The sequence below is a fragment of the Cuculus canorus genome, chromosome 36 (assembly GCF_017976375.1).
Source record: "Cuculus canorus isolate bCucCan1 chromosome 36, bCucCan1.pri, whole genome shotgun sequence".
Lineage (NCBI taxonomy): Eukaryota > Metazoa > Chordata > Aves > Cuculiformes > Cuculidae > Cuculus > Cuculus canorus.
The window spans coordinates 707,063-731,699 of NC_071436.1; the positions used below are offsets into that span (position 1 = coordinate 707,063).

Sequence of the window (24,637 nt, forward strand, 5' to 3'; positions counted from 1 at the left end):
CTGAGGGAGGGGAAGGAAGGGGTTAATGGGGGGGTGAACCCCGATTTGGGGGTGTTTGGGGTACCTATGTGGGGTTAAAACCCTATTTGGGGGTGTTTGGGGTACCTATGGGGGTGTAAAACCCGATTGGGGGGGAGGGTTGGGGTCTCTATGGGGCTGAGGGAGGGGAAGGAAGGGGTTAATGGGGGGGTGAACCCCGATTTGGGGGTGTTTGGGGGCCCTATGTGGGGTTAAAACCCGATTTGGGGGTGTTTGGGGTACCTATGGGGGGGTAAAACCCGATTGGGGGGGAGGGTTGGGGTCTCTATGGGGCTGAGGGAGGGGAAGGAAGGGGTTAATGGGGGGGTGAACCCCGATTTGGGGGTGTTTGGGGGCCCTATGAGGGGTTAAAACCCGATTTGGGGGTGTTTGGGGTACCTATGGGGGGGTTAAAACCCTATTTGGGGGTGTTTGGGGTACCTATGGGGGTGTAAAACCCGATTGGGGGGGAGGGTTGGGGTCCCTATGGGGCTGAGGGAGGGGAAGGAAGGGGTTAATGGGGGGGTGAACCCCGATTTGGGGGTGTTTGGGGGCCCTATGAGGGGTTAAAACCCGATTTGGGGGTGTTTGGGGGCCCTATGAGGGGTTAAAACCCGATTTGGGGGTGTTTGGGGTAAAACCCGATTGGGGGGGAAGGTTGGGGTCCCTATGGGGCTAAGGAAGGGGTTAATGGGTGGGTGAACCCCGATTTGGGGGGTTTGGGGTCCCTATGGGGGGGTTAAAACCCGATTTGGGGGTGTTTGGGGGCCCTATGGGGGGGTAAAACCCGATTATGGGGGAGGGTTGGGGTCCCTATGGGGCTGAGGGAGGGGAAGGAAGGGGTTAATGGGGGGGTGAACCCCGATTTGGGGGTGTTTGGGGGCCCTATGAGGGGTTAAAACCCGATTTGGGGGTGTTTGGGGTACCTATGTGGGGTTAAAACCCTATTTGGGGGTGTTTGGGGTACCTATGGGGGTGTAAAACCCGATTGGGGGGGAGGGTTGGGGTCCCTATGGGGCTGAGGGAGGGGAAGGAAGGGGTTAATGGGTGGGTGAACCCCGATTTGGGGGTGTTTGGGGTCCCTATGTGGGGTTAAAACCCGATTTGGGGGGGTCTTGGGGTCCCTATGGGGCTGGGGGGGCATTAAGGGGGGGCTAATGGGAGGGGAACCCCAATTTGGAGGGATTTGGGGTCCCTATGGGGCTGTGGGGGGGGGAAGAGGGGATTAAGGAGGGAGGGGATCCTCATTTGGGGGTCACTGTAGGGTTTGGGGGTCCCTCAGGAGGGATTGGGGGTCGGTATGGGGGTCCCTCAGGAGACGTTGGGGGTCACTGTGGGGTTTGGGCACCACCGTGGGGGGTTTGGGGGTCACTGTGGGGTTTTGAGGGTCACTGTGGGGGGTTTGGGGGTCACTGTGGGGGTTTTGAGGGTCACTGTGGGGGGTTTGGGGGTCACTGTGGGGGCTTTGAGGGTCACTCGGGAGGGTTTGGGGGTCACTGTGGGGGGTTTGGGGGTCCCTCGGGAGGGATTGGGGGTCACTGTGTGGGGTTTGAGGGTCACTGTGTGGGGTTTGGGGGTCACTCAGGAGGGTTTGGGGGTCACTGTGGGGGTTCGGGGGTCACTGTGGGGGTTTTGGGGGTCCCTTGGGAGGGATTGGGGGTCCCTGTGGGGTTTTGGGGTCCCCTTTTACCCGAGAAGCACTCGGTGAACTCCTGTTCCAGTTTGGACGCTCTCTCCAGCGCTTTACGCGCCTGTTCCTCCGTCACCCGTTTGCTGATCTCCCTGCGGGACACGCCCCCTCGTTAGGCCACGCCCCCTCGTTAGGCCACGCCCCCTCTGTTCACTCATTCATAACCCCAAGGCCACGCCCCCTCGTCAAGCCACGCCCACCGACCCCACAGCCTCCCCATAAATTGAAGCCACGCCCCTTTCCTCCTCCAAGCCACGCCCGTTTTGGCCACGCCCCCATAGGCCGCGCCACTCCGAACCCCTCCCTCAAGCCCCGCCCCTTCTCAAGCCCCGCCTCCTCCCACAAGCCACGCCCCTCAAAGCCCTTCTACCACTCCAAACACTGCCCTTCCCTCAACCCTTCTCAGGCCCCGCCTCCTCCCTCAGGCCCCGCCTCCTCCCCGCAGGCCCCCTCCTCCCCTCAGGCCACGCCCTCTCCCTCAGGCCACGCCCCTTCAGCCCCTTCATCTCAGGCCCCGCCTTCTCTGTCAGACCCTCCCTCCCCTCAAGCCACGCCCCCCTCCCTCAAGCCATACCCCTCCAAACCCCTGCCCCCTCCCCTCGAGCCACGCCCCTCCCTCAGACCCCTCCCTCAAGCCACGCCCCCTCCCTCAGACCCCCTTTCCTCAAGCCACGCCCCCTCCCCTCAAGCCATGCCCCCCTCCCTCAAGCCATACCACTCCATACCTCCGCCCCCTCCCTGAAACCCCGCCCCCTCCCTCGGCCCCGCCCCCTGCCCTTGGCCCCGCCCCTCACAGGACGTTCTCCAGCCCTTTGGGGCGGATGAAGATGGCGATGGGGTGGAGCTGAGCCGCCTGCAGCCGCCGCACCGCGTTGGCCGACACGTCCAGGATGCAGTGCTTGCCCTGCGCACCACACAGCGTCCCCCGTCTCCGCGTCCCCACGGCCCCACGGCCCCACGGCCATATCCTCATCCTCGTCCCCACGTCCATGTCACCATCCTCGTCCCCATGTCCATGTCCTCCTCCCTCTCCATGTCCCCACGTCCCCATCCCTGTCCTCATGTCCCCATGTCCATATCCTCATCCTTCTCCCCACGTCCATGTCCTCATCCCTGTCCCCATGTCCCCATCCCTCTGTCCCCATGTCCATGTGGTCATGTCCCTGTCCCCATCCCTGTCCCCATGTCCCCATCCCTCTGTCCCCACATCCACGTTCTCATGTCCCCATGTCCATATCCTCATCCTCGTCCCCATCCCCATGTCCTCACGTCCCCATCTCCATATCCTCATCCTTGTCCCCATGTCACCACGTCCATGTCCCCATCCTTGTCCCCATGTCCATGTTCACATGGCCCCACCTCCATATCCTCATCCCTGTCCCCATGTCCATGTTGTCATGTCCCTGTCCCCATCTCTGTCCCCATGTCTTCATCCTTGTCCCCATCTCTGTCCCCATGTCCCCATCCCTCTGTCCCCACATCCACGTTCTCATGTCCCCATGTCCATATCCTCATCCTTGTCCCCATCCCCATGTCCTCACGTCCCCATCTCCATATCTTCATCCCTTGTCCCCATGTCCCCATCCTTGTCCCCATGTCCATGTCCCCATCCCCATGTCCTCACGTCCCCATCTCCATATCCTCATCCTTGTCCCCATCCTTGTCCTCACGTCCCCATCTCCATGTCTTCATCCTTGTCCCCACGTCCATGTCCTCACGTCCCCATCTCCATATCCTCATCCTCATCCTTGTCCCCATGTCCATGTCCCCATGTCCTTGTCCTCACGTCCCCATCTCCATATCCTCATCCTCATCCTTGTCCCCATGTCCATGTCCTCACGTCCCCATCTCCATATCCTCATCCTTGTCCCCATCCTTGTCCTCACGTCCCCATCTCCATGTCTTCATCCTTGTCCCCATGTCACCACGTCCATATCCCCATCCTTGTCCCCACATCCATGTCCTCACGTCCCCATCTCCATGTCCCCATCCCCCTGTCCGTCCCCGCGTCGCCGTGGGCGGTGTCCCCACCTGCTCGGCCACCTCGCGCACGGACTGGACGCTGGTGCCGTACAGGTGGCTGTTGTACTGCCCGGCCTCGATGAATTTGTGGCCCTGGATGTCCTTCTCCATACGCTCCCGCGACGACACAAAGTGATAATCCCGTCCGTCCACCTCATAGTCCCGTTTGGGCCGCGTCGTGTCTGCGGACGGACGGACGCGGGGAGGGGAGGGACGGCAGCACGTGGGGGTGGACGTGGGGGTGGAGGTGAGGACGTGGGGATGGACGTGGGGATGGAGGTGGGATGGAGGTGGGATGGAGGTGAGGATGGAGGTGAGGACGTGGGGATGGAGGTGAGGATGGAGGTGAGGACGTGGGGGTGGAGGTGAGGATGGAGGTGAGGACGTGGGGATGGAGGTGAGGACGTGGGGATGGACGTGAGGACGTGGGGATGGACGTGGGGATGGAGGTGGGATGGAGGTGAGGACGTAGGGATGGAGGTGAGGATGGAGGTGGGGACATGAGGATGGAGGTGAGGACGTGGGGATGGAGGTGAGGACGTGGGGATGGAGGTGGGATGGAGGTGAGGACATGGGGATGGAGGTGAGGACATAGGGATGGACGTGGGGACGTGGGGGTGGACGTGGGGATGGACGTGGGGACGTAGGGATGGAGGTGAGAACATAGGGATGGAGGTGAGGATGGAGGTGGGGATGGAGGTGAGGATGGAGGTGAGGACGTGGGGATGGAGGTGAGGATGGAGGTGGGGATGGAGATGAGAACATAGGGATGGAGGTGAGGATGGAGGTGAGGATGGAGGTGAGGATGTGGGGATGGACGTGGGGATGGACGTGGGACGTGGGAATGAAGGTGGGGACATAGGGATGAAGGTGAGGACGTGGGGATGGAGGTGAGGACGTGGGGATGGAGGTGAGGACGTGGGGATGGAGGTGGGGATGGACGTGAGGATGGGAACATTGTGAAGATGCCATTTAGATGAGGACACGGGGATGGAAACATAGACACAAGGACATGGATGTGGGGACAAGGTCACCAACACCCCTCCAAAGGTCCCCAAGACAACCCCAAAGCTCCTCAAGACCCCCCAAAGGTCCCCAAGACCCTTCCAACGTCCCCAAGACCCCTCCAATGTACCCAAGACACCTCCAAAGATCCCCAAGACCCCTCCAAAGGTCCCCAAGACCCTTCCAACGTCTCCAAGACCCCTCCAAAGGTCTCCAAGACCCCTCCAAATGTCCTCAAGACCCCCCCAAGGCTCCTCAAGACCCCCCAAAGGTCCTCAAGACCCCCCTCAAAGGTCCCCAAAACCCCTCCAAAGGTCCCCAAGACCCTTCCAACGTCTCCAAGACCCCTCCAAAGGTCTCCAAGACCCCTCCAAATGCCCTCAAGACCCTCCCAAAGCTCCTCAAGACCCCATCAAATGCCCTCAAGACCCCCCAATGTCCCCAAGGGCCCCCCCCGTGTCCCCCCCAAACTCACGGGGGACGCAGGAGCCGAACTTCTCGGGGAACTCGGAGAGAAGGTCGTCGTTGACGCGGTCCTTCGTGGGGCCGAGAATGATGATGGGACGCGCGTAGTGCACTATGGGGGGGCCAAAAAAAAAGAGGGGGGGGTCAGGGGGGGCCCCTAAATTTTGGAGGAGGGAGTGGAGACCCCATAAAAGCCCTCAAAACCCCCCCAAAATCCACCGCCCCCCCCCCCCCCCAATTTTACCTTCCATCTGCGTCACTGTCTCGTAGCTCAGCACCGCGTCCTCGCGTCCTGGGGGGGGCAAAAAAAGGGGGGGCAGGGGGCAAAAATGGGGGGCGGGGGGGGTAAAAAAGATGAGGAGGGGGTCGGTGACCCCCAGAAATAGGGGGGGGGGAAAATTGGGGGGGCTTGGGGGGGTAATTGGGGGGTGGGGGGGCCAATTTGGGGGGGCATTGGGGGCAGTGAGGGGTTGGGGGGCAATTTGGGGGGGCATTGGGGCAATTTGGGGGGGCTTTGGAGGCATTGAGGGGTTGGGGGCCAATTTGGGGGGGCATTGGGGGCAGTGAGGGGTTGGGGGGCAGTTTGGGGGAATTTTGGGGGGCTTTGGGGGCATTGAGGGGCAATTTGGGGGGGCTTTGGGGGGCAATTTGGGGGCACTTTGGGGGCTTTGGAGGCAGTGAGGAATTGGGGGGGCAATTTGGGGGGGCATTGGGGGCAGTGAGGGGTTGGGGGGCAATTTCGGGGGGCATTGGGGGCAATTTGGGGGGGCTTTGGGGGCATCGGGGGCGTTGGGGGCAATTTGGGGGACAATTGGGGGTGGGGGGGCCAATTTGGGGGGTGCTTTGGGGCAGTAAGGGGTAATTTGGGGGGGCTTTGTGGGCATCGGGGGGTTGGGGGGCAATTTGGGGGACAATTGGGGGTGGGGGGGCCAATTTGGGGGGTGCTTTGGGGGCAGTGAGGGGTTGGGGGGCAATTTGGGGGGCTTTGGGCGCAATTTGGGGGGGGCTTTGTGGGCATCGGGGGGGTTGGGGGCAATTTGGGGGACAATTGGGGGTGGGGGGGCAATTTGGGGGGGCTTTGGGGGCATTGAGGGGTTGGGGGGCAATTTGGGGGGCTTTGGGGGCAGTAAGGGGTAATTTGGGGGGGCTTTGGGGGCATTGGGGGCAATTTGGGGGGGCTTTGGGGGCAGTGAGGGGTTGGGGGGCAATTGGGGGGGGTTGGGGGGCAGTTGGGGGGTCGGGGGGGGGGTACCCACCTGGTGCTCCTGATCCCGGCCCCCGGTCCTGGGGGGGTAAAATGGAGAGTGAGGGGGGGGGCACTTGGGGGGCAGTTGGGGGTCAGGAAGGGGTCAGGAGGGGCACTTGGGGGTCAGGAGGGCAGTTGGGGGTCAGTTGGGGGTCAGTTGGGGGTCAGTTGGGGGGCACTTGGAGTCAGTTGGGGGTCAGGGGGGCACTTGGGGGTCAGTCGGGGTCAGGAGAGCAGTTGGGGGTCAGGAGGGGGTCAAGGGGTCAGTTAGGGGTCAGTTGAAGGTCAGGATGGCACTTGGGGTCAGTTGGGGGTCAGGAGGGGCACTTGGGGGTCAGTTGGGGTCAGTTGGGGGTCAGTTGGGGTCAGGAGGGCACTTGGGGGGCAGTTGGGGGTCAGCTGGGGGTCAGGGGGGCACTTGGGGGGCAGTTGGGGGTCAGCTGGGGGTCAGGGGGGCACTCGGGGGTCCCTCACTTTGGCCTTGAGCCGCGTCCACTCCCGGCGCTCGACCCTGGGGACAGGGGGGGCGTTGCTCCCAGTTCCCCCCAGTGCTCCCAGTAACCCCCCAGTAACCCCCCCAGTGCTCCCAGTAACCCCCCCAGTGCTCCCAGTAACCCTCCAGTAACCCCCCCAGTGCTCCCAGTAACCCCCCAGTGCTCCCAGTAACCCCCCCAGTGCTCCCAGTAACCCCCCCCAGTGCTCCCAGTAACCCCCCAGTAACCCCCCCAGTAACCCCCCCAGTGCTCCCAGGAACCCTCCAGTAACGCCCCAGTGCTCCACCAGTGCTCCCAGTAACTGACCACTGCCTTCCAGTTCCTTCTACTTGTAGCTCCCCATCCCCCCCAGTCCTTCCCAATCCCCTCCCAGTCCCTCCCAATCCCTTCCCAGTGCCTCCCAGTCCTTCCCAATCTCTCCCCAATCCCCTCCCAGTGCCTCCCAGTCCCTTCCCAATCCCCTCCCAGTCTTTCCCAGTCCCTCCCAATCCCCCCCCAGTCCCCTCCCAGTCCCCTCCCAGTGCCTCCCAGTCCTTCCCAGTCCCCCCCAATCCCCTCCCAGTCCCTCCCAGTCCTTCCCAATCTCTCCCCAATCCCTCCCAATCCTTCCCAGTGCCTCCCAGTCCTTCCCAATCCCTTCCCAGTCCCTCCCAATCCCTCCCAGTGCCTCCCAATCCCCTCCCAGTCCCTCCCAGTGCCTCCCAATCCCCTCCCAGTCCTTCCCAATCCCCTCCCAGTCCCTCCCAGTGCCTCCCAATCCCCTCCCAGTCCTTCCCAGTCCTTCCCAGTCCCCTCCCAGTCCCCCCCAATCCCCTCCCAGTCCCTCCCAGTCCCTCCCAATCCCTTCCCAGTCCCTCCCAGTCCCTCCCAGTCCCTTCCCAGTCCCTCCCAATCCCCTCCCAGCCCCCCCCAATCCCCTCCCAGCCCCCCCCAATCCCCTCCCAGTGCCTCCCAGTCCCCTCCCAATCCCCCCCAATCCCCTCCCAGTCCCCCCCAATCCCCTCCCAGTCCCTTCCCAGTCCCTCCCAATCCCCTCCCAGTCCCTCCCAATCCCCTCCAGTGCCTCCCAATCCCCTCCCAGTGCCTCCCAGTCCTTCCCAATCCCCTCCCAGTGCCTCCCAGTCCCCTCCCAGTCCCTCCCAATCCCCTCCCAGTCCCTCCCAATCCCTTCCCAGTCCCTCCCAATCCCCTCCCAGTCCCCCCCAGTCCCCCCCAGTCCCTTCCCAGTCCCTTCCCAGTGCCTCCCAGTCCTTCCCAGTGCCTCCCAGTGCCTCCCAATCCCCTCCCAGTCCCTCCCAGTCCCTCCCAATCCCCTCCCAGTTCCCTCCCAGTCCCTCCCAGTGCCTCCCAATCCCCTTCCAATCCCTTCCCAATCCCCTCCCAGTGCCTCCCAGTCCTTCCCAATCTCTCCCCAGTCCCCTCCCAGTCCCTCCCAATCCCTCCCAGTGCCTCCCAATCCCCCCCCAGTTCCTCCCAGTCCCTCCCAATCCCCTTCCCAGTCCTTCCCAATCCCTCCCAGTGCCTCCTAATCCCTTCCCAATCCCTCCCAGTCCTTCCCAATCCCCTCCCAGTGCCTCCCAGTCCCCCCCAATCCCCTCCCAGTCCCTCCCAATCCCCTCCCAGTCCCTTCCCAGTCCCCCCCAATCCCCTCCCAGTCCCTCCCAATCCCTCCCAGTCCCTCCCAATCCCCTCCCAATCCCTCCCAATCCCCTCCCAATCCCTCCCAGTCCCTCCCAATCCCCTCCCAGTCCCCCCCAGTCCCCCCCAGTGCCCCCCAGTGCCCCACCGGCGCTTGCTGGGCACGAAGCCGATGTCGGGGGGCTGCCCGGCGGGCAGGACGACCCGCGCCTGCCACCATTCCTCGTCGGAGGCGTCCAGGACGTGAAGGACTGCGCCGAAGCGGAAGCTCAGGGCCTGACTCAGGAACCCACAGTCCTTCGCCTTCTCCGAGTCGAACAGCGCCCTGGGGGGGCAAAAAAGAGGGGGTTCAGGGACCCCAAAAACCCCCCGGGGCCCCCCAAATCCCCCCAGGATCCCCCAAACCCCTCTGGACCCCCCAAACCCCTCTGGACCCCCAGTGTCCCCCCTCAATGGCCTTATGTTTCAAGTCAAAGAGTCTATTCGGGAGCAAAAAGAGGGGGTTCAGGGACCCCAAATCCCCCCGGGACCCCCCAAAATCCTCCAGGACCCCCCAAATCCACCCAGATCCCCCCATGTCCCTCCTGTGACCCCAATGTCCCCTCATGTCCCCCCTCAATGGCCTTATGTTTCAAGTCGAAGAGTCTATTTGGGGGCAAAAAGAGGGGGTTCAGGGACCCCCCAAATCCCCTGGGACCCCCCCAAACCCCCCCGGGACCCCCCAAGTCCCCCAGGACCCCCCAAACCCCTCTGGACCCCCAAACCCCTCTGGACCCTCAATGTCCCCCCTCAATGGCCTTATGTTTCAAGTCAAAGAGTCTATTTGGGGGCAAAAAGAGGGGGGTCAGGGACCCCAAATCCCCCCCGGGACCCCCCCAAACCCCCCCGGGACACCCCAAGTCCCCTCAGGATCCCCCAAACCCCTCTGGACCCCCCAAACCCCTCTGGACCCCCCGTGTCCCCCCTCAATGGCCTCATGTTTCAAGTCAAAGAGCCCCTTGGGGGGCAAAAAGAGGGGGTTCAGGACCCCAAAAACCCCCCCGGGACCCCCCAAATCCCCCCGGGACACCCCAAGTCCCCCCAGGACACCCCAAGCCCCTCTGGACCCCCAATGTCCCTCCTGTCACCCCAATGTCCCCCCTTCAATGGCCTTATGTTTCAAGTCAAAGAGCCCCTTGGGGGGCAAAAAGAGGGGGTTCAGGGACCCCCCAAACCCTCTGGACCCCCCATGTCCCTCCATTGTACCCAATGTCCCCGTGTCCCCCAATGTCCCCGATGTCCCCAATGTCCCCTGACCGGACATAGAAGCCGCGTTTGGGGTCCCCGCGCAGGGAGGCGCTCCCCGAACCCCGTGTACCCCCATGTCCTCTGTGTCCCTGATGTCCCCGACATCCCTGATGTCCCCAATATCCTCGTGTCCCCCAATGTCCCCAATGTCCCCGTGTCCCCCAATGTCCCCAATGTCCCCGATGTCCCCGATGTCCCCTGACCGGACGTAGAAGCCGCGTTTGGGGTCCCCGCGCAGGGAGGCACTCCCCGAACCCCGTGTACCCCCATGTCCTCCGTGTCCCTGATGTCCCCAACGTCCCCATGTCCCCCATTGTCCCCAATGTCCCCAATGTCCCCCATGTCCCCAATGTCCCCAAATGTCCCCCGATGTCCCCTGACCGGACGTAGAAGCCGCGTTTGGGGTCCCCGCGCAGGGAGGCACTCCCCGAGCCCCGTGTACTCCCATGTACCCCCATGTCCTCATGTCCCTGATGTCCCCAACGTCCCTGATGTCCCCAATGTCCCCCATGTCCCCAATGTCCCCTATGTCCCCAATGTCCCCGATGTCCCCTGACCGGACGTAGAAGCCGCGTTTGGGGTCCCCGCGCAGGGAGGCGCTCCCGGAGCCCCGTGTACCCCCATGTCCTCCGTGTCCCCGATGTCCCCAATATCCCCAATGTCCCCAATGTCCCCAATGTCCCCAGATGTCCCCTGACCGGACGTAGAAGCCGCGTTTGGGGTCCCCGCGCAGGGAGGCGCTCCCCGAACCCCGTGTACTCCCGTGTACCCCCATGTTCTCCGTGTCCCCGATGTCCCCAATATCGCCATGTCCCCCAATGTCCCCCAATGTCCCCAGATGTCCCCGATGTCCCCTGACCGGACGTAGAAGCCGCGTTTGGGGTCCCCGCGCAGGGAGGCGCTCCCGGAGCCCAAACTGCTGCTCAGGAGCTGCTCCCGAAGGTCGTGGATTTTTGCCTCGAAGCGACTGTACTCTGCGGGGACAGAGACGTTGGGGACACTCGGGGACATCACGGGGACAAAGGAAGGGCGCAGGGATGGTGGGGACGTATGGGACGGGGGGGGGGGGACGATACGGGGGGGTCAGGGGGACACTGGGGGCACTTGGGGACATCGGGGACACGAACGGGAAGGTATTTGGAACGTGGGGACATCGGGGACATCCGGGGACATCAGGGACAGGGATATAAAGATAGGGACATTGGGGACATTGGGGACATTGGGAAAGGAACATGGGGACATTGGGGACACTGAGGACATTGGGACAGGGGCATGGGGGCAGTGGGGACATTGGGGACATTGGGACACTGGGGACATGGGGACATTGGGATAGGGACACGGGGGACATTGGGGACATTGGGACACTGGGGACATTGGGATAGGGACATGGGGACATGGGGACATTGGGACACAGGGACACTGGGGACATGGGGACATTGGGATAGGGACACGGGGGACATTGGGGACATTGGGGACATTGGGACACTGGGGACATTGGGACACTGGGACAGGGACACAGGGACATTGGGGACATTGGGAGAGGACATTGGGGACATTGGGGACACTGAGGACATTGGGACAGGGACATGGGGGCAGTGGGGACATTGGGGACATTGGGACACTGGGGACATGGGGACATTGGGACACAGGGACACTGGGGACATGGGGACATTGGGATAGGGACACGGGGGACATTGGGGACATTGGGACACTGGGGACATTGGGATAGGGACATGGGGACATTGGGGACATTGGGGACATTGGGATAGGGACACAGGGACACGGGGACATTGGGGACACTGGGATAGGGACATGGGGACACGGGGACATGGGGACATTGGGATAGGGATATTGGGGACATTGGGACACTGGGGACATGGGGACACTGGGGACATTGGGGACACTGGGATAGGGACATGGGGACACTGGGGACATTGGGGACATTGGGGACAGTGGGAGAGGAACATGGGGACATTGGGGACATTGGGACACAGGGACATTGGGGACACTGGGATAGGGACATGGGGACACTGGGGACATGGGGACATTGGGGACACTGGGATAGGGACACTGAGGACATTGGGGACAGTGGGAGAGGAATATGGGGACATTGGGGACATTGGGACAGGCATATTGGGGACATTGGGATAGGGACATGGGGACATTGGGACAGGGACATGGGGACACTGGGGACATTGGGGACATGGGGATACTGAGGACAGGGACACAGGGACACGGGGACACTGGGATAGGGACACGGGGACGTTGGGGACATCGGGGACACTGGGATAGGGACACGGGGACACTGGGAAGAGGGACATAAAGAGAGAGTCGGGGACAGAGTCGGGGACAGTTGGGGACAGTTGGGGACAGAGTCGGGGACAGTTGGGGACAGAGTCGGGGACAGTTGGGGACAGTCGGGGACAGTCGGGGACAGTTGGGGACAGGGTCTCACCCTCGGGCCGGTATTGGGCGACGATGGTGACGCTCTGTCCCGCGTTCTTCAGCGCCAGCGCCGCCTGCTCGTGGGTGGCACCGCGCAGGTCCACCCCGTTCACCTGGGGACACGCGTGTCACCACCCGCCGGGCAGCGAGGGGACACCGCCGGGAGGGGGGGACACCGCCGGGAGGAGGGGACAGCGAGGGGGACAGCGAGGGGGACAGCGATGGGGACACCGCCGGGAGGAGGGGACACCGCCGGGAGGAGGGGACAGCGAGGGGGACACCGCCGGGAGGAGGGGACAGCGATGGAGATATCGCCATGAGGAGGGGACAGCGATGGGGACACGGAGAGGGGACATTGCCATGAGGAGGGGACAGGGATGGGGACAGCGATGGGGACACAGGGAGGGGACATGAGGGGACATCACCATGAGAAGGGGACAGCGATGGGGACATCACCATGAGAAGGGGACAGGGATGGGGACACGGGGAGGGGACATTGCCATGAGGAGGGGACAGGGATGGGGACAGCGATGGGGACACGGGGAGGGGACAGTGAAGGGACATCGCCATGAGAAGGGGACAGCGATGGGGACAGTGATGGGGACATGGGGAGGGGACATTGCCATGAGGAGGGGACAGGGATGGGGACATTGGCACAGGGAGGGGACAGTGAGGGGACATCATCAGGAGGAGGGGACAGGGATGGGGACAGCAATGGGGACATTGCCATGAGGAGGGGACAGCGATGGGGACAGCGATGGGGACACAGGGAGGGGACAATGAGGGGACATCACCATGAGAAGGGGACAGCAATGGGGACACGGGGAGGGGACATTGCCATGAGGAGGGGACAGGGATGGGGACATCGGCACAGGGAGGGGACAGCGATGGGGACATCACCATGAGGAGGTGACAGGGATGGGGACAGCGATGGGGACACGGGGAGGGGACAGTGAAGGGACATCGCCATGAGAAGGGGACAGCGATGGGGACAGTGATGGGGACACGGGGAGGGGACATTGCCATGAGGAGGGGACAGGGATGGGGACACAGGGAGGGGACATGAGGGGACATCACCATGAGAAGGGGACAGTGATGGGGACATCACCATGAGAAGGGGACAGCGATGGGGACACGGGGAGGGGACATTGCCATGAGGAGGGGACAGGGATGGGGATATTGGCACAGGGAGGGGACAGTGAGGGGACATCATCAGGAGGAGGGGACAGGGATGGGGACAGCAATGGGGACATTGTCATGAGGAGGGGACAGGGATGGGGACAGCAATGGGGACACAGGGAGGGGACAGTGAGGGGACATCACCATGAGAAGGGGACAGCAATGGGGACATCACCATGAGAAGGGGACAGGGATGGGGACACAGGGAGGGGACAGCGATGGGGACATCGGCACAGGGAGGGGACAGTGAGGGGGACATCATCATGAGAAGGGGACAGCGATGGGGACACGGGGAGGGGACATTGCCATGAGGAGGGGACAGGGATGGGGACAGGGATGGGGACACAGGGAGGGGACAGCGATGGGGACATTGGCACAGGGAGGGGACAGGGAGGGGACATCACCAGGAGGAGGGGACAGGGATGGGGACAGGGATGGGGACACAGGGAGGGGACAGCAATGGGGACATCATCATGAGAAGGTGACAGCGATGGGGACACGGGGAGGGGACATCGCCATGAGGAGGGGGACAGGGATGGGGACACAGGAACGGGGACGTCACCATAAGGAGGGGACAGGGATGGGGACATGGGGAGGGGACAGCGCTGGGGATGTGACAGCAATGGGGTCACAGCACCTTGAGGATGACGATGGTGGGGACGGGGACAGCGATGGGGACAGCGATGGGGACGACAACGGGGGACGCGTCTCACTGCGGGAGGAAGATGGGGACAGCGCTGGGGTGACGTCACCGTAGGGGAGGGGACAGAGGGGACAGAGGGGACGGCGTCCCCAGGGTGGCGACGGGGAGGTGACACCGAGGTCTGAGGGGTGGGGACAGCGGTGGGGACACGTTCTCGTGGTGGCAACACGGGGATGAGGATGGGGACACGTTCTTATGGTGGCAACCATGACCACGAGGATGGGGACAGGGATGGGGACACGTCGCCATGGTGGCAACCACGAGGATGAGGATGAGGATGGGGACGGTGACACATCACCATGGTGGCAACCACAGAGATGAGGATGGGGATGGGGATACGTCACCATGGTGGCAACCATGAGGATGGGGACGGGGATGGGGACACATCGCCATGGTGGCAACCACGAGGTTGAGGATGGGGATGGGGACACATCGCCATGGTGGCAACCACGAGGATGGGGACGGGGATGGGGACACGTCGCCATGGTGGCCACCATGACGATGAGGATGGGGATGGGGACACGTCGCCATGGTGGCCACCACAGGGATGAGGATGGGGACAGGGATGGGGACACGTTGCCATGGTGGCAACCACGAGGACGAGGACGGGGACACATTCTTATGGTGGTAACCATGACCATGAGGATGGGGACAGGGATGGGGACACATTGCCATGGTGGCAACCACGGGGATGAGGATGGGGACATGTTCTTCTGGTGGCAACCATGACCATGAGGACGGGGACAGGGATGGGGATGTGTTCCCATGGTGGCAACCACGAGGACGGGGATGGTGATGGGGACACGTTCTTATGGTGGCAACCACGAGGATGAGGATGGGGATGGGGACACGTCGCCATGGTGGCCACCACGAGGATGAGGACGGGGACGGGGACACGTCGCCATGGTGGCAACCACGAGGATGGGGATGGGGATGGGGATGGGGACACGTCGCCATGGTGGCAACCACGAGGATGAGGATGGGGATGGGGACACGTCGCCATGGTGGCAACCACAGAGATGAGGATGGGGACAGGGATGGGGACACACCGCCATGGTGGCCACCACGAGGATGAGGACGGGGATGGGGACACGTCGCCATGGTGGCAACCACAGAGATGAGGATGGGGACAGGGATGGGGACACACCGCCATGGTGGCCACCACGAGGATGAGGACGGGGACGGGGACACGTCGCCATGGTGGCAACCACGAGGATGGGGATGGGGACGGGGATGGGGACACGTCACCATGGTGGCCACCACGAGGATGAGGATGGGGATGGGGATGGGGACACGTCACCATGGTGGCCACCACGAGGATGGGGATGGGGATGGGGACACGTCGCCATGGTGGCAACCACGAGGATGAGGACAGGGATGGGGACACGTCGCCATGGTGGCCACCACGAAGATGAGGATGAGGACACGTCGCCATGGTGGCCACCACGAGGATGAGGATGGGGATGGGGACACGTCGCCATGGTGGCAACCACGAGGATGAGGATGGGGACAGGGACACGTCGCCATGGTGGCCACCACGAGGACGAGGACGGGGACTCACGGAGAGGATCTGGTCGCCCTTGCGCAGCTCGCCGCTGAGGTCGGCCGGGCCACCGGCCAGGATGAAGGAGATGAAGATCCCTTCGCCGTCTTCACCGCCAACGATGTTGAAACCCAATCCCGTGGAGCCTCTGTGGATGACGATGCGCCGCGGCTCCCTGGGGACACGGGGACAACCCGCGGGGACGTCAGGGATCGAGGGGGACACCCTTAGGACCACCTTGGGGACATCAGAGGGCACTTGAGGACGTCACCGTTGGGCAGGAGGACCTCGGGGATGTGGGGCCACCACCCCAAGATGGGCCCTTGGGGACGAGAAGACAATCTGGGGTCACCTCTGGGGACCGTAAGGCCACTTTGAGGAGGTCACCGTTGGGTGGGAGGACCACGGGGACATGAGGACACCTCGGAGATACTCCGGGGACAACTTGGGGACACCACGGTGGGACAGGAGGTCCTCGAGGACACGGAGTCACCTCAAGGATGAGGCCACCAGCCCAGGAGGTGACCATGGGGACACCTTGGGGGACATGAGGCCACCATGGGAGAAGCAGGGCCACCTTGGGGACACCCTGGGGACACCTCGGGGGACATGAGGCCACCACGGGAGAAGCAGGGCCACCTTGGGGACACCCTGGGGACACCTCGGGGGAGATGAGGCCACCATGGGAGAAGCAGGGCCACCTTGGGGACACCCTGGGGACACCTCGGGGGACATGAGGCCACCATGGGAGAAGCAGGGCCACCTTGGGGACACCCTGGGGACACCTCAGGGACACCAGGGGATGTCATGGTGGGGCAGGAGGTCCTCGGGGACACAGAGTCACCTCAAGGATGGGGCCACCAGCCCAGGAGGTGACCGTGGGGACACCTTGGGGACACCATGGGAGAAGCAGGGCCACCTTGGGGCCACCTTGGGGACATCACGGTGGGGCAGGAGGTCCTCAAGGACACGGAGTCACCTCAAGGATGAGGCCACCAGCCCAGGAGATGACCGTGGGGACACCTTGGGGACACCTCGGGGACACCAGGGGATGTCATGGTGGGGCAGGAGGTCCTCGGGGACACGGAGTCACCTCAAGGATGGGGCCACCAGCCCAGGAGGTGACCGTGGGGCCACCGTGGGGCCATCTCGGGGTACCTGGGGACGTCGTCGTCGGGCAGGAGGTCTTTGGGGCCGGGGGAGAAGCGCCGCGGCGAGGTGGGTGTCATGGCCGGAGGGAACTCGGGGCCCAAAAAGCTCTGAGGCCCCAAATCGGCGTCCAGGTGGGCCGAGTAGGCTGAGGGGACAGAGGGGACAGCGCGGTCACAGGGGGGGACAGAGGGGACAGCGCGGTCATGGGGGGACGGGGGGGACAGAGGGGACAGAGGGGGACAGAGGGGGACAGCGCGGTCATGGGTGGACGGGGGGGACAGAGGGGGACAGGGGGGACAGAGGGGACAGGGGGGACAGCGCGGTCACGGGGGGACGGGGGGGACAGAGGGGGGACAGAGGGGGACAGAGGGGTCACAGGGGGGACAGGGGGGACAGAGGGGACAGCGCGGTCACGGGGGGACGGGGGGGACAGAGGGGACAGTGCGGTCACAGGGGGACGGGGGGGACGGAGGGGGAGAGAGGGGTCAGAGGGGACAGAGGGGTCACAGGGGGGACAGAGGGTCACGGGGGGACAGAGGGGACAATGGGGACAGGGGGGTCAGAGGGGGACTGGGGGACATAGAGGTCATGGGGGACACGAGGGGACACAGAGGACATGGGGGGACAGGGGGGTCACAGGGGGGACAATGGGGATGGGGGGGATGGGGGGACAGAGGGGGACACGAGGGGGGACAATGGGGGTCACAGGGGGGACAGAGGGGACAATGGGGACAGGGGGTCACAGGGGGACACGAGGGGACACAGGGGACAATGGGGGGACAGGGGGGACATAGAGGTCATGGGGGGACACAGGGGACATGGGGGGACAGGGGGGTCACAGGGGGGACAGAGGGGACAATGGAGACAGGGGGGTCATGGAGGGGACAATGGGGACAGGGGGGTCATGGGGGGACACAGGGGACAATGGGGGGACAGGGGGGACATAGAGGTCATGGGGGGTCATGGAGGGGACAATGGGGACGGGGGGTCATGGGGGGACACGAGGGGACAATGGGGGTCACAGGGGGGACAGAGGGGACAATGGGGACAGCGGGGGTCACGGGGGGGACAATGGGGACGGGGGGTCATGGGGGGACACAGGGGACAATGGGGGGACATGGGGGGGACATAGAGGTCATGGGGGGACACAGGGGACATGGGGGGACAGGGGGGTCACAGGGGGGTCACAGGGGGGACAATGGGGACGGGGGGGTCACGGGGAGACAATGGGGACAGGGGGCTCATGGGGGGACACGAGGGGACAATGGGGGGACAGGGGGACACAGGGGGGACAATGGGGACGGGGGTCTCATGGGGGGACACAGGGGACAATGGGGGGACATGGGGGGGACAATGGGGGTCACAGGGGGGACAATGGGGACAGGGGGGTCACGGGGGGGACAATGAGGACGGGGGAGATGGGGGGGACAATGGGGACAGGGGGGTCATGGGGGGACACAGGGGACAATGGGGGGACAGGGGGGTCACGGGGGGACAATGGGGACGGGGGGGTCACAGGGGGGACACAGGGACAGAGGGGACAATGGGGACAGGGGGGACAATGGGGACAGGGGGGTCACGGGGGGGACAATGGGGACGGGGGTCTCATGGGGGGACACAGGGGACAATGGGGGGACATGGAGGGGACATAGAGGTCATGGGGACACACGGGGGTGGCCACTGAGGCCGGGGGGTGTCCGGGGTGTCCCCGCTCACAGCTGGTGACGTCGGGGGGGGCGTAGGTGTCCCCGAGGAAGGTGGCAGCGGGTTTGGCCACGCGCAGGTAGACGACGTCGTAGGTGTTCTTCAGCGCCGCCACCGCGTCCTCGTGCATCACATCCTCCAGGCTGACGTTGTTCACCTGCGGCCGCGGGGACAGTGACCGCAACGTCACCTCGGGGCCACCGGCACCTCGGGGCCACCGTCACCTCGGGGTCACTGTCACCTCGAGGGCCATCATCATCTCAAGGGCCACCGTCACCTCAAGGGCCACTGTCACCTCGAGGTCACCGTCACCTCGAGGGCCATCATCATCTCAAGGGCCACCATCACCTCGAGGGCCACCGGCACCTCGGGGTCACCGGCACCTCGGGGCCACTGTCACCTCGGGGCCACCGGCACCTCGAGGGCCATCGTCACCTCGAGGGCCATTGTCACCTCGGGGCCACCGGCACCTCGGGGTCACTGTCACCTCGAGGGCCAACATCACCTCAGGGTCACCGTCACCTCGAGGCAACTGTCACCGAGGGCCACCGTCACCTCGAGGGCCACCGTCCATCACCTCGGGGTCACTGTCACCTCGAGGGCACCGTCACCTCGAGGTCACCGTCACCCCGAGGCCACCGGCACCTTGAGGGCCACCGTCATCTCGAGGGCCACTGTCACCTTGAGGCCACTGTCACCTCAAGGGCCACCGTCACCTCAAGGACCATTGTCACCTCGAGGGCCACTGTCACCTCGAGGGCCACCGGCACCTCAGGGTCACTGTCACCTCAAGGCCACCGTCACCTCAAGGGCCAACGTCACCTCGAGGGTCACTGTCACCTCGAGGCCATCGTCACCTCGAGGGTCACCGTCACCTTGGGCCATCGTCACCTCAAGGGCCAACGTCACCTCGAGGGTCACTGTCACCTCGAGGCCATCGTCACCTCGAGGGTCATTGTCACCTCGAGGCAACCGTCACCTCGGGGTCACCGTCACCTCGGGGTCACCGTCACCTCGGGGTCACCGGCACCTCAAGGGTCACCGTCACCTCGAGGCCACCATCACCTCGAGGGCCCCATGGTGTCCATGTGTCCCCGTGTCCCTCTCCCCATGTCCCTGTCCACATGGTATCTGTGTGTCCATGTGTCCACGTGTCCCTGTCCCCATGGTGTCTGTGTGTCCTTGTCCCCATGTCCCCATCATGTCCATGTGTCCCTGTTCCCGCTGTGTCCGTCTGTCCCTGTCCCCATGTCCCTTCTCCTGTGCTGTCCGTGTGACCCACGGTGTCCACGTGTCCCTGTGTCCCTTTTCCTGAGCTGTCCGTCTGTCCCTTTCCCCATGCTGTCCATCTGTCCCTCTCCCTGCGGTGTCCATCTATCCCTGTCCCTGTGTCCCTTTTCCTGTGCTGTCCATGGGTCCCTTTCTCCGCGGTGTCCGTCTGTCCCTGTCCCCGTGTCCCTTTCCCCATGCTGTCCGTCTGTCCCTGTCTGTCTGTCCCTGTCCCCGTGTCCCTTTCCCCGTGTCCCTTTCCCCGTGCTGTCCGTCTGTCCCTGTCCCCGCGGTGTCCGTCTGTCCCTGTGTCCCTTTCCCCCTGGTGTCCGTCTGTCCCTGTCCCCATGTCCCTGTCCCCGTGTCCCTTTCTCCGCGGTGTCCGTCTGTCCCTCTCCATCTGTGCCTGTCTGTCTGTCCCTTTCCCCGTGTCCCTTTCCCCGTGCTGTCCGTCTGTCCCTTTCCCCGCGGTGTCCGTCTGTCCCTGTGTCCCTTTCCCCGTGCTGTCTGTCTGTCCATGTCCCCATGTCCCTTTCCCCGTGCTGTCCGTCTGTCCCTTTCTCCACGGTGTCCGTCTGTCCCTGTCCCCGTGTCCCTTTCCCCATGCTGTCCGTCTGTCCCTGTCCGTCTGTCCCTGTCCCCGTGTCCCTTTCCCCGCGCTGTCCGTCTGTCCCTCTCCATCTGTCCGTGTCCGTCTGTCCCTTTCCCCATGTCCCTTTCTCCGCGGTGTCCGTCTGTCCCTGTCCATCTGTCCCTGTCCGTCTGTCCCTTTCTCCGCAGTGTCCATCTGTCCCTTTCCCTGTGTCCCTTTCCCTGCGCTGTCCGTCTGTCCCTGTCCGTCTGTCCCTTTACCCGTGTCCCTTTCCCCATGTCCCTTTCTCTGCGGGGTCCGTCTGTCCCTGTCCGTCTGTCCCTGTCCCCGTGTCCCTTTCCCCGCGCTGTCCGTCTGTCCCTCTCCATCTGTCCGTGTCCGTCTGTCCCTGTGTCCCTTTCCCCGTGTCCCTTTCTCCGCGCTGTCCGTCTGTCCCTGTCCCCGCGCTGTCCGTCCGTCCGTCCGTCCCCGCGGGGGGTGTCACTCACGGCCAGGATCTTGTCCCCGATCTGCAGCCGCCCGTCCTTGTGCGCGGCGCCGCCCTCGATCACTTTGGTGACGTAGATGCTGTTGTCCCCCGGGATGTGTTGGTTCCCCACACCCCCCGCGATGCTGAACCCCAGGCCTGGGGGGAAAAAGGGGGGGAGAGTCAGGGGGGGACCCCAAAACCCACCCCCCGACCCCTGCTTTGAGGGTTCTTGGGGGTCCCTGCTGGTTTTAGGGGGGGTCCTGGGAGGTCCCAGGGCTCTTTTGGGGGGACCCTAAGGGTCCTGGGGTTGTTTCGGGGTCCCGGTTCTGTTTTAGGGGGTCCCTGGGAAGTCCTTGGGGGGGATCCCAGCGCTGTTTTGGGGGTCCCAGTGCTGTTTCAGAGGGTCCCTGGGGGTCCCAGTGCTGTTCTAGGGGTTCCCAGTGCTGTTTTGGGGGTCCCAGTGCTGGTTTAAGGGGTTCACGGGGGTCCCAGTGCTGTTCTAGGGGTTCCCAGTGCTGTTTTGGGGGTCCCAGTGCTGTTTCAGAGGGTCCCAGGAGGTCCCAGTGCTGTTTTGGGGGGTCTCTGGGGGTCCCAGTGCTGTTCTAGGGGTTCCCAGTGCTGTTTTGGGGGTCCCAGTGCTGTTTCAGGGGTCCCCAGGAGGTCCCAGTGCTGTTTCAGAGGGTCTCTGGGGGTCCCAGTGCTGTTTTAGGGGGTCCCCATCCTTCCTTAGGGGTGTCCCTGGGGGTCCCAGTGCTGTTCTAGGGGTTCCCAGTGCTGTTTTGGGGTTCCCAGTGCTGTTTCGGGGGTCCCAGGAGGTCCCAGTGCTGTTTCAGAGGGTCTCTGGGGATCCCAGCGCTGTTTTGGGGGGTCCCAGTGCTGTTTTGGGGGGTTCCTCGGGGTCCAATTGCTGGTTTAAGGGGTTCCCGGGGGTCCCAGTGCTGGGTTAGGAGGTCCCAGTGTGTCCCAGTGCTGTTTTGGGGGTCCCAGTGCTGGTTTAGGGGGTCCCAGTGTGTCCCACTGCTATTTTGGGGGTCCCAGTGCCGGTTTAGGGGTTCCCGGGGGTCCCAGTGCTGGTTTAGGGGGTTCACAGGGGTCCCAGTGCTGTTTTTGGGGGTCCCAGTGCTATTTTGGGGGTTCTTGGGGGTCCCAGTGCTGGTTTGGGGGTCCCAGTGCTATTTTGGGGGTTCTTGGGGGTCCCAGTGCTGGTTTGGGGGTCCCAGTGCTGGTTTAGGGGGTTCTTGGGGGTCCCAGAGCTGTTTTTGTTGGTCTCAGGCGGTCCCAGTGTGTCCCAGTGCTGGTTTAGGGGGTCCCACTGCTATTTTGGGGGTCCCAGTGCTATTTTGGGGGTTCTTGGGGGTCCCAGCGCTGTTTTTCTTGGTCTCAGGCGGTCCCAGTGTGTCCCAGTGCTGTTTTTGGGGGTCCCGGTGCTATTTTGGGGGTTCTTGGGGGTCCCAGCGCTGGTTTTGTTGGTCTCAGGAGGTCCCAGTGTGTCCCAGTGCTATTTTGGGGGTCCCAGTGCTATTTTGGGGGTTCTTGGGGGTCCCAGAGCTGTTTTTGTTGGTCTCAGGAGGTCCCAGTGTGTCCCAGTGCTGGTTTTGGGGGTCCCAGTGCTGTTTTTGGGGGTCCCAGTGCTGTTTTTGGGGGTCCCAGTGCTGGTTTAGGGGGTCCCACTGCTATTTTGGGGGTCCCAGTGCTATTTTGGGGGTTCTTGGGGGTCCCAGAGCTGTTTTTGTTGGTCTCAGGAGGTCCCAGTGTGTCCCAGTGCTATTTTTGGGGGTCCCAGTGTTTGTTTGGGGGTCCCAGTGCTATTTTGGGGGTTCTTGGGGGTCCCAGAGCTGTTTTTGTTGGTCTCAGGAGGTCCCAGTGTGTCCCAGTGCTGGTTTAGGGGGTCCCAGTGCTATTTTTGGGGGTTCTTGGGGTCCCAGAGCTGTTTTTGTTGCTCTCAGGAGGTCCCAGTGTGTCCCAGTGCTGGTTTAGGGGGTCCCAGTGCTGTTTTTGGAGGTCCCAGCGCTGGTTTGGGGGGGGGTTCCTGGGGGAGGGTGTCCCGGCAGTGGGTTTTTTTTTTTTGGGGTGCCCCCCCCCCCCTTTTTACCTTTAGGCCCTTTGATGAGTTTAACCTCCACCACCTTCTCGGCCACGGCTTTGCGCCGCATAACGTAGAGGCGGACGACGGCGCCGGCTTCCTTCAGCGCCTCCACGGCCGCGCTGTGCGTCACCTCCCGCACGTCCGCTTCGTTCACGAACAGAATGCTGTCGTTCACCCTGCGGCGCCCCGAGACACAAACTGGGGGGGTCCGTCCCAGAGGAACTGGGGGGGGACCGCTGGGGGGGGAGGGGGGGCCGGGGGGGGAGGGCCGAGAGGGGTCTAAAGAGGGTTTAGGAGGGACTAAGGGGGTTTAGAGAGGGGTCTAAGGGGGTCCGAGAGGGGTCTAAAAGGGGTTTAGGAAGGACTAAGGGAGTTTAGAGGGGTCTAAGGGGGTCCCGGAGGGGTCTAAGGGGGTCCGAGAGGGGTCTAAGGGGGTTTAGGAAGGACTAAGGGAGTTTAGAGGGGTCTAAGGGGGTCCGAGAGGGGTCTAAGGGGGTCCGAGAGGGGTCTAAGGGGGTTTAGGAAGGACTAAGGGAGTTTAGAGGGGTCTAAGGGGGTCTAAGAGGGGTCTAAGGGGGTCCGAGAGGGGTCTAAGGGGGTCCGAGAGGGGTCTAAGGGGGTCCGAGAGGGGTCTAAAAGGGGTTTAGGAAGGACTAAGGGAGTTTAGAGGGGTCTAAGGGGGTCCGAGAGGGGTCTAAGGGGGTCCGAGAGGGGTCTAAGGGGGTCCGAGAGGGGTCTAAAAGGGGTTTAGGAAGGACTAAGGGAGTTTAGAGGGGTCTAAGGGGGTCTGGGAGGGGTCTAAGGGGGTCCGAGAGGGACCTAAGGGTGGTCTATAAGGGGTTTAGGAGGGACTAAGGGAGTTTAGAGGGGTCTAAGGGGGTCCGAGAGGGGCCTAAGGGTGGTCTATAAGGGGTTTAGGAGGGACTAAGGGAGTTTAGAGAGGTCTAAGGGGGTCCGAGAGGAGTTTAGGAAGGACTAAAGGAGTTTAGAGGAGTCTAAGGGGGTCCGAGAGGGGTCTAAAGGGGTCCGAGAGGAGTTTAGGAAGGACTAAGGGAGTTTAGAGAGGTCTAAGGGGGTCCAAGAGGGGTCTAAAAGTGGTTTAGGAAGGACTAAAGGAGTTTAGAGGGGTCTAAGGGGGGTCTATAAGGGGTTTAGGAGGGACTAAGGGAGTTTAGAGGGGTGTAAGGGGGTCCAAGAGGGGTCTAAAAGGGCTTTAGGGAGGACTAAAGGAGTTTAGAGAGGTCTAAGGGGGTCTGAGAGGGGTCTAAGGGGGTCCGAGAGGGGTCAAAACGGGGTTTATGGGGATCTAAGAGGACTTGGGGAGCACTAAGGAAGTCCTAAAGGAATCTAAGGAGGGTTTAGAGGGGTCCTAAAGAGATCTAAGAGGGGTTTATGGGGGTCTAAGAGGAACAGGGGGACATCGGGGGGGTCTTAGAGGGGTCTAAGGGGGGGTTTTGGGGGGTCTAAGGGGAACTATGGGGTTCTATGGAGGTATAGAAGGGCCTGTGGGGGGGTTCTGGAGTGCAATTTTGGGGGTTCTTAAGGGTCCTGGGGGTCTCTGAGAGACTCTGGGGGGGGGGGGGGTTTAGAGGGGTCGGGGGGGGGGTTTAGGGGGGTCCGGGGGTGAAAC

General features: G+C 63.3%; 2 protein-coding genes across 2 annotated transcripts in view; one reads left to right on the top strand and one right to left on the bottom strand.

The window, feature by feature from the left end:
* COPS6 (COP9 signalosome subunit 6) overlaps window positions 1–24,637 on the top strand; it is a 147,958-nt gene that overhangs the window by 42,465 nt on the left and 80,856 nt on the right. The window lies entirely within an intron of this gene.
* Window positions 1,029–24,637, bottom strand: part of DLG4 (discs large MAGUK scaffold protein 4) — a 35,234-nt gene continuing 11,625 nt past the window's right edge. The window contains exons 6-21 of the mRNA XM_054052705.1: window positions 23,014–23,183; window positions 20,941–21,077; window positions 18,604–18,748; window positions 16,894–17,032; window positions 15,754–15,910; window positions 12,321–12,423; window positions 10,725–10,839; window positions 8,727–8,903; window positions 6,921–6,957; window positions 6,457–6,484; window positions 5,445–5,492; window positions 5,211–5,312; window positions 3,740–3,912; window positions 2,503–2,612; window positions 1,709–1,800; window positions 1,029–1,036 (exon numbers count right to left, since the gene is read on the bottom strand). Of these exons, the coding sequence (XP_053908680.1) occupies window positions 1,029–1,036; window positions 1,709–1,800; window positions 2,503–2,612; window positions 3,740–3,912; window positions 5,211–5,312; window positions 5,445–5,492; window positions 6,457–6,484; window positions 6,921–6,957; window positions 8,727–8,903; window positions 10,725–10,839; window positions 12,321–12,423; window positions 15,754–15,910; window positions 16,894–17,032; window positions 18,604–18,748; window positions 20,941–21,077; window positions 23,014–23,183 (1,741 nt within the window). The remainder of the gene's footprint in view (window positions 1,037–1,708; window positions 1,801–2,502; window positions 2,613–3,739; window positions 3,913–5,210; window positions 5,313–5,444; window positions 5,493–6,456; window positions 6,485–6,920; window positions 6,958–8,726; window positions 8,904–10,724; window positions 10,840–12,320; window positions 12,424–15,753; window positions 15,911–16,893; window positions 17,033–18,603; window positions 18,749–20,940; window positions 21,078–23,013; window positions 23,184–24,637) is intronic.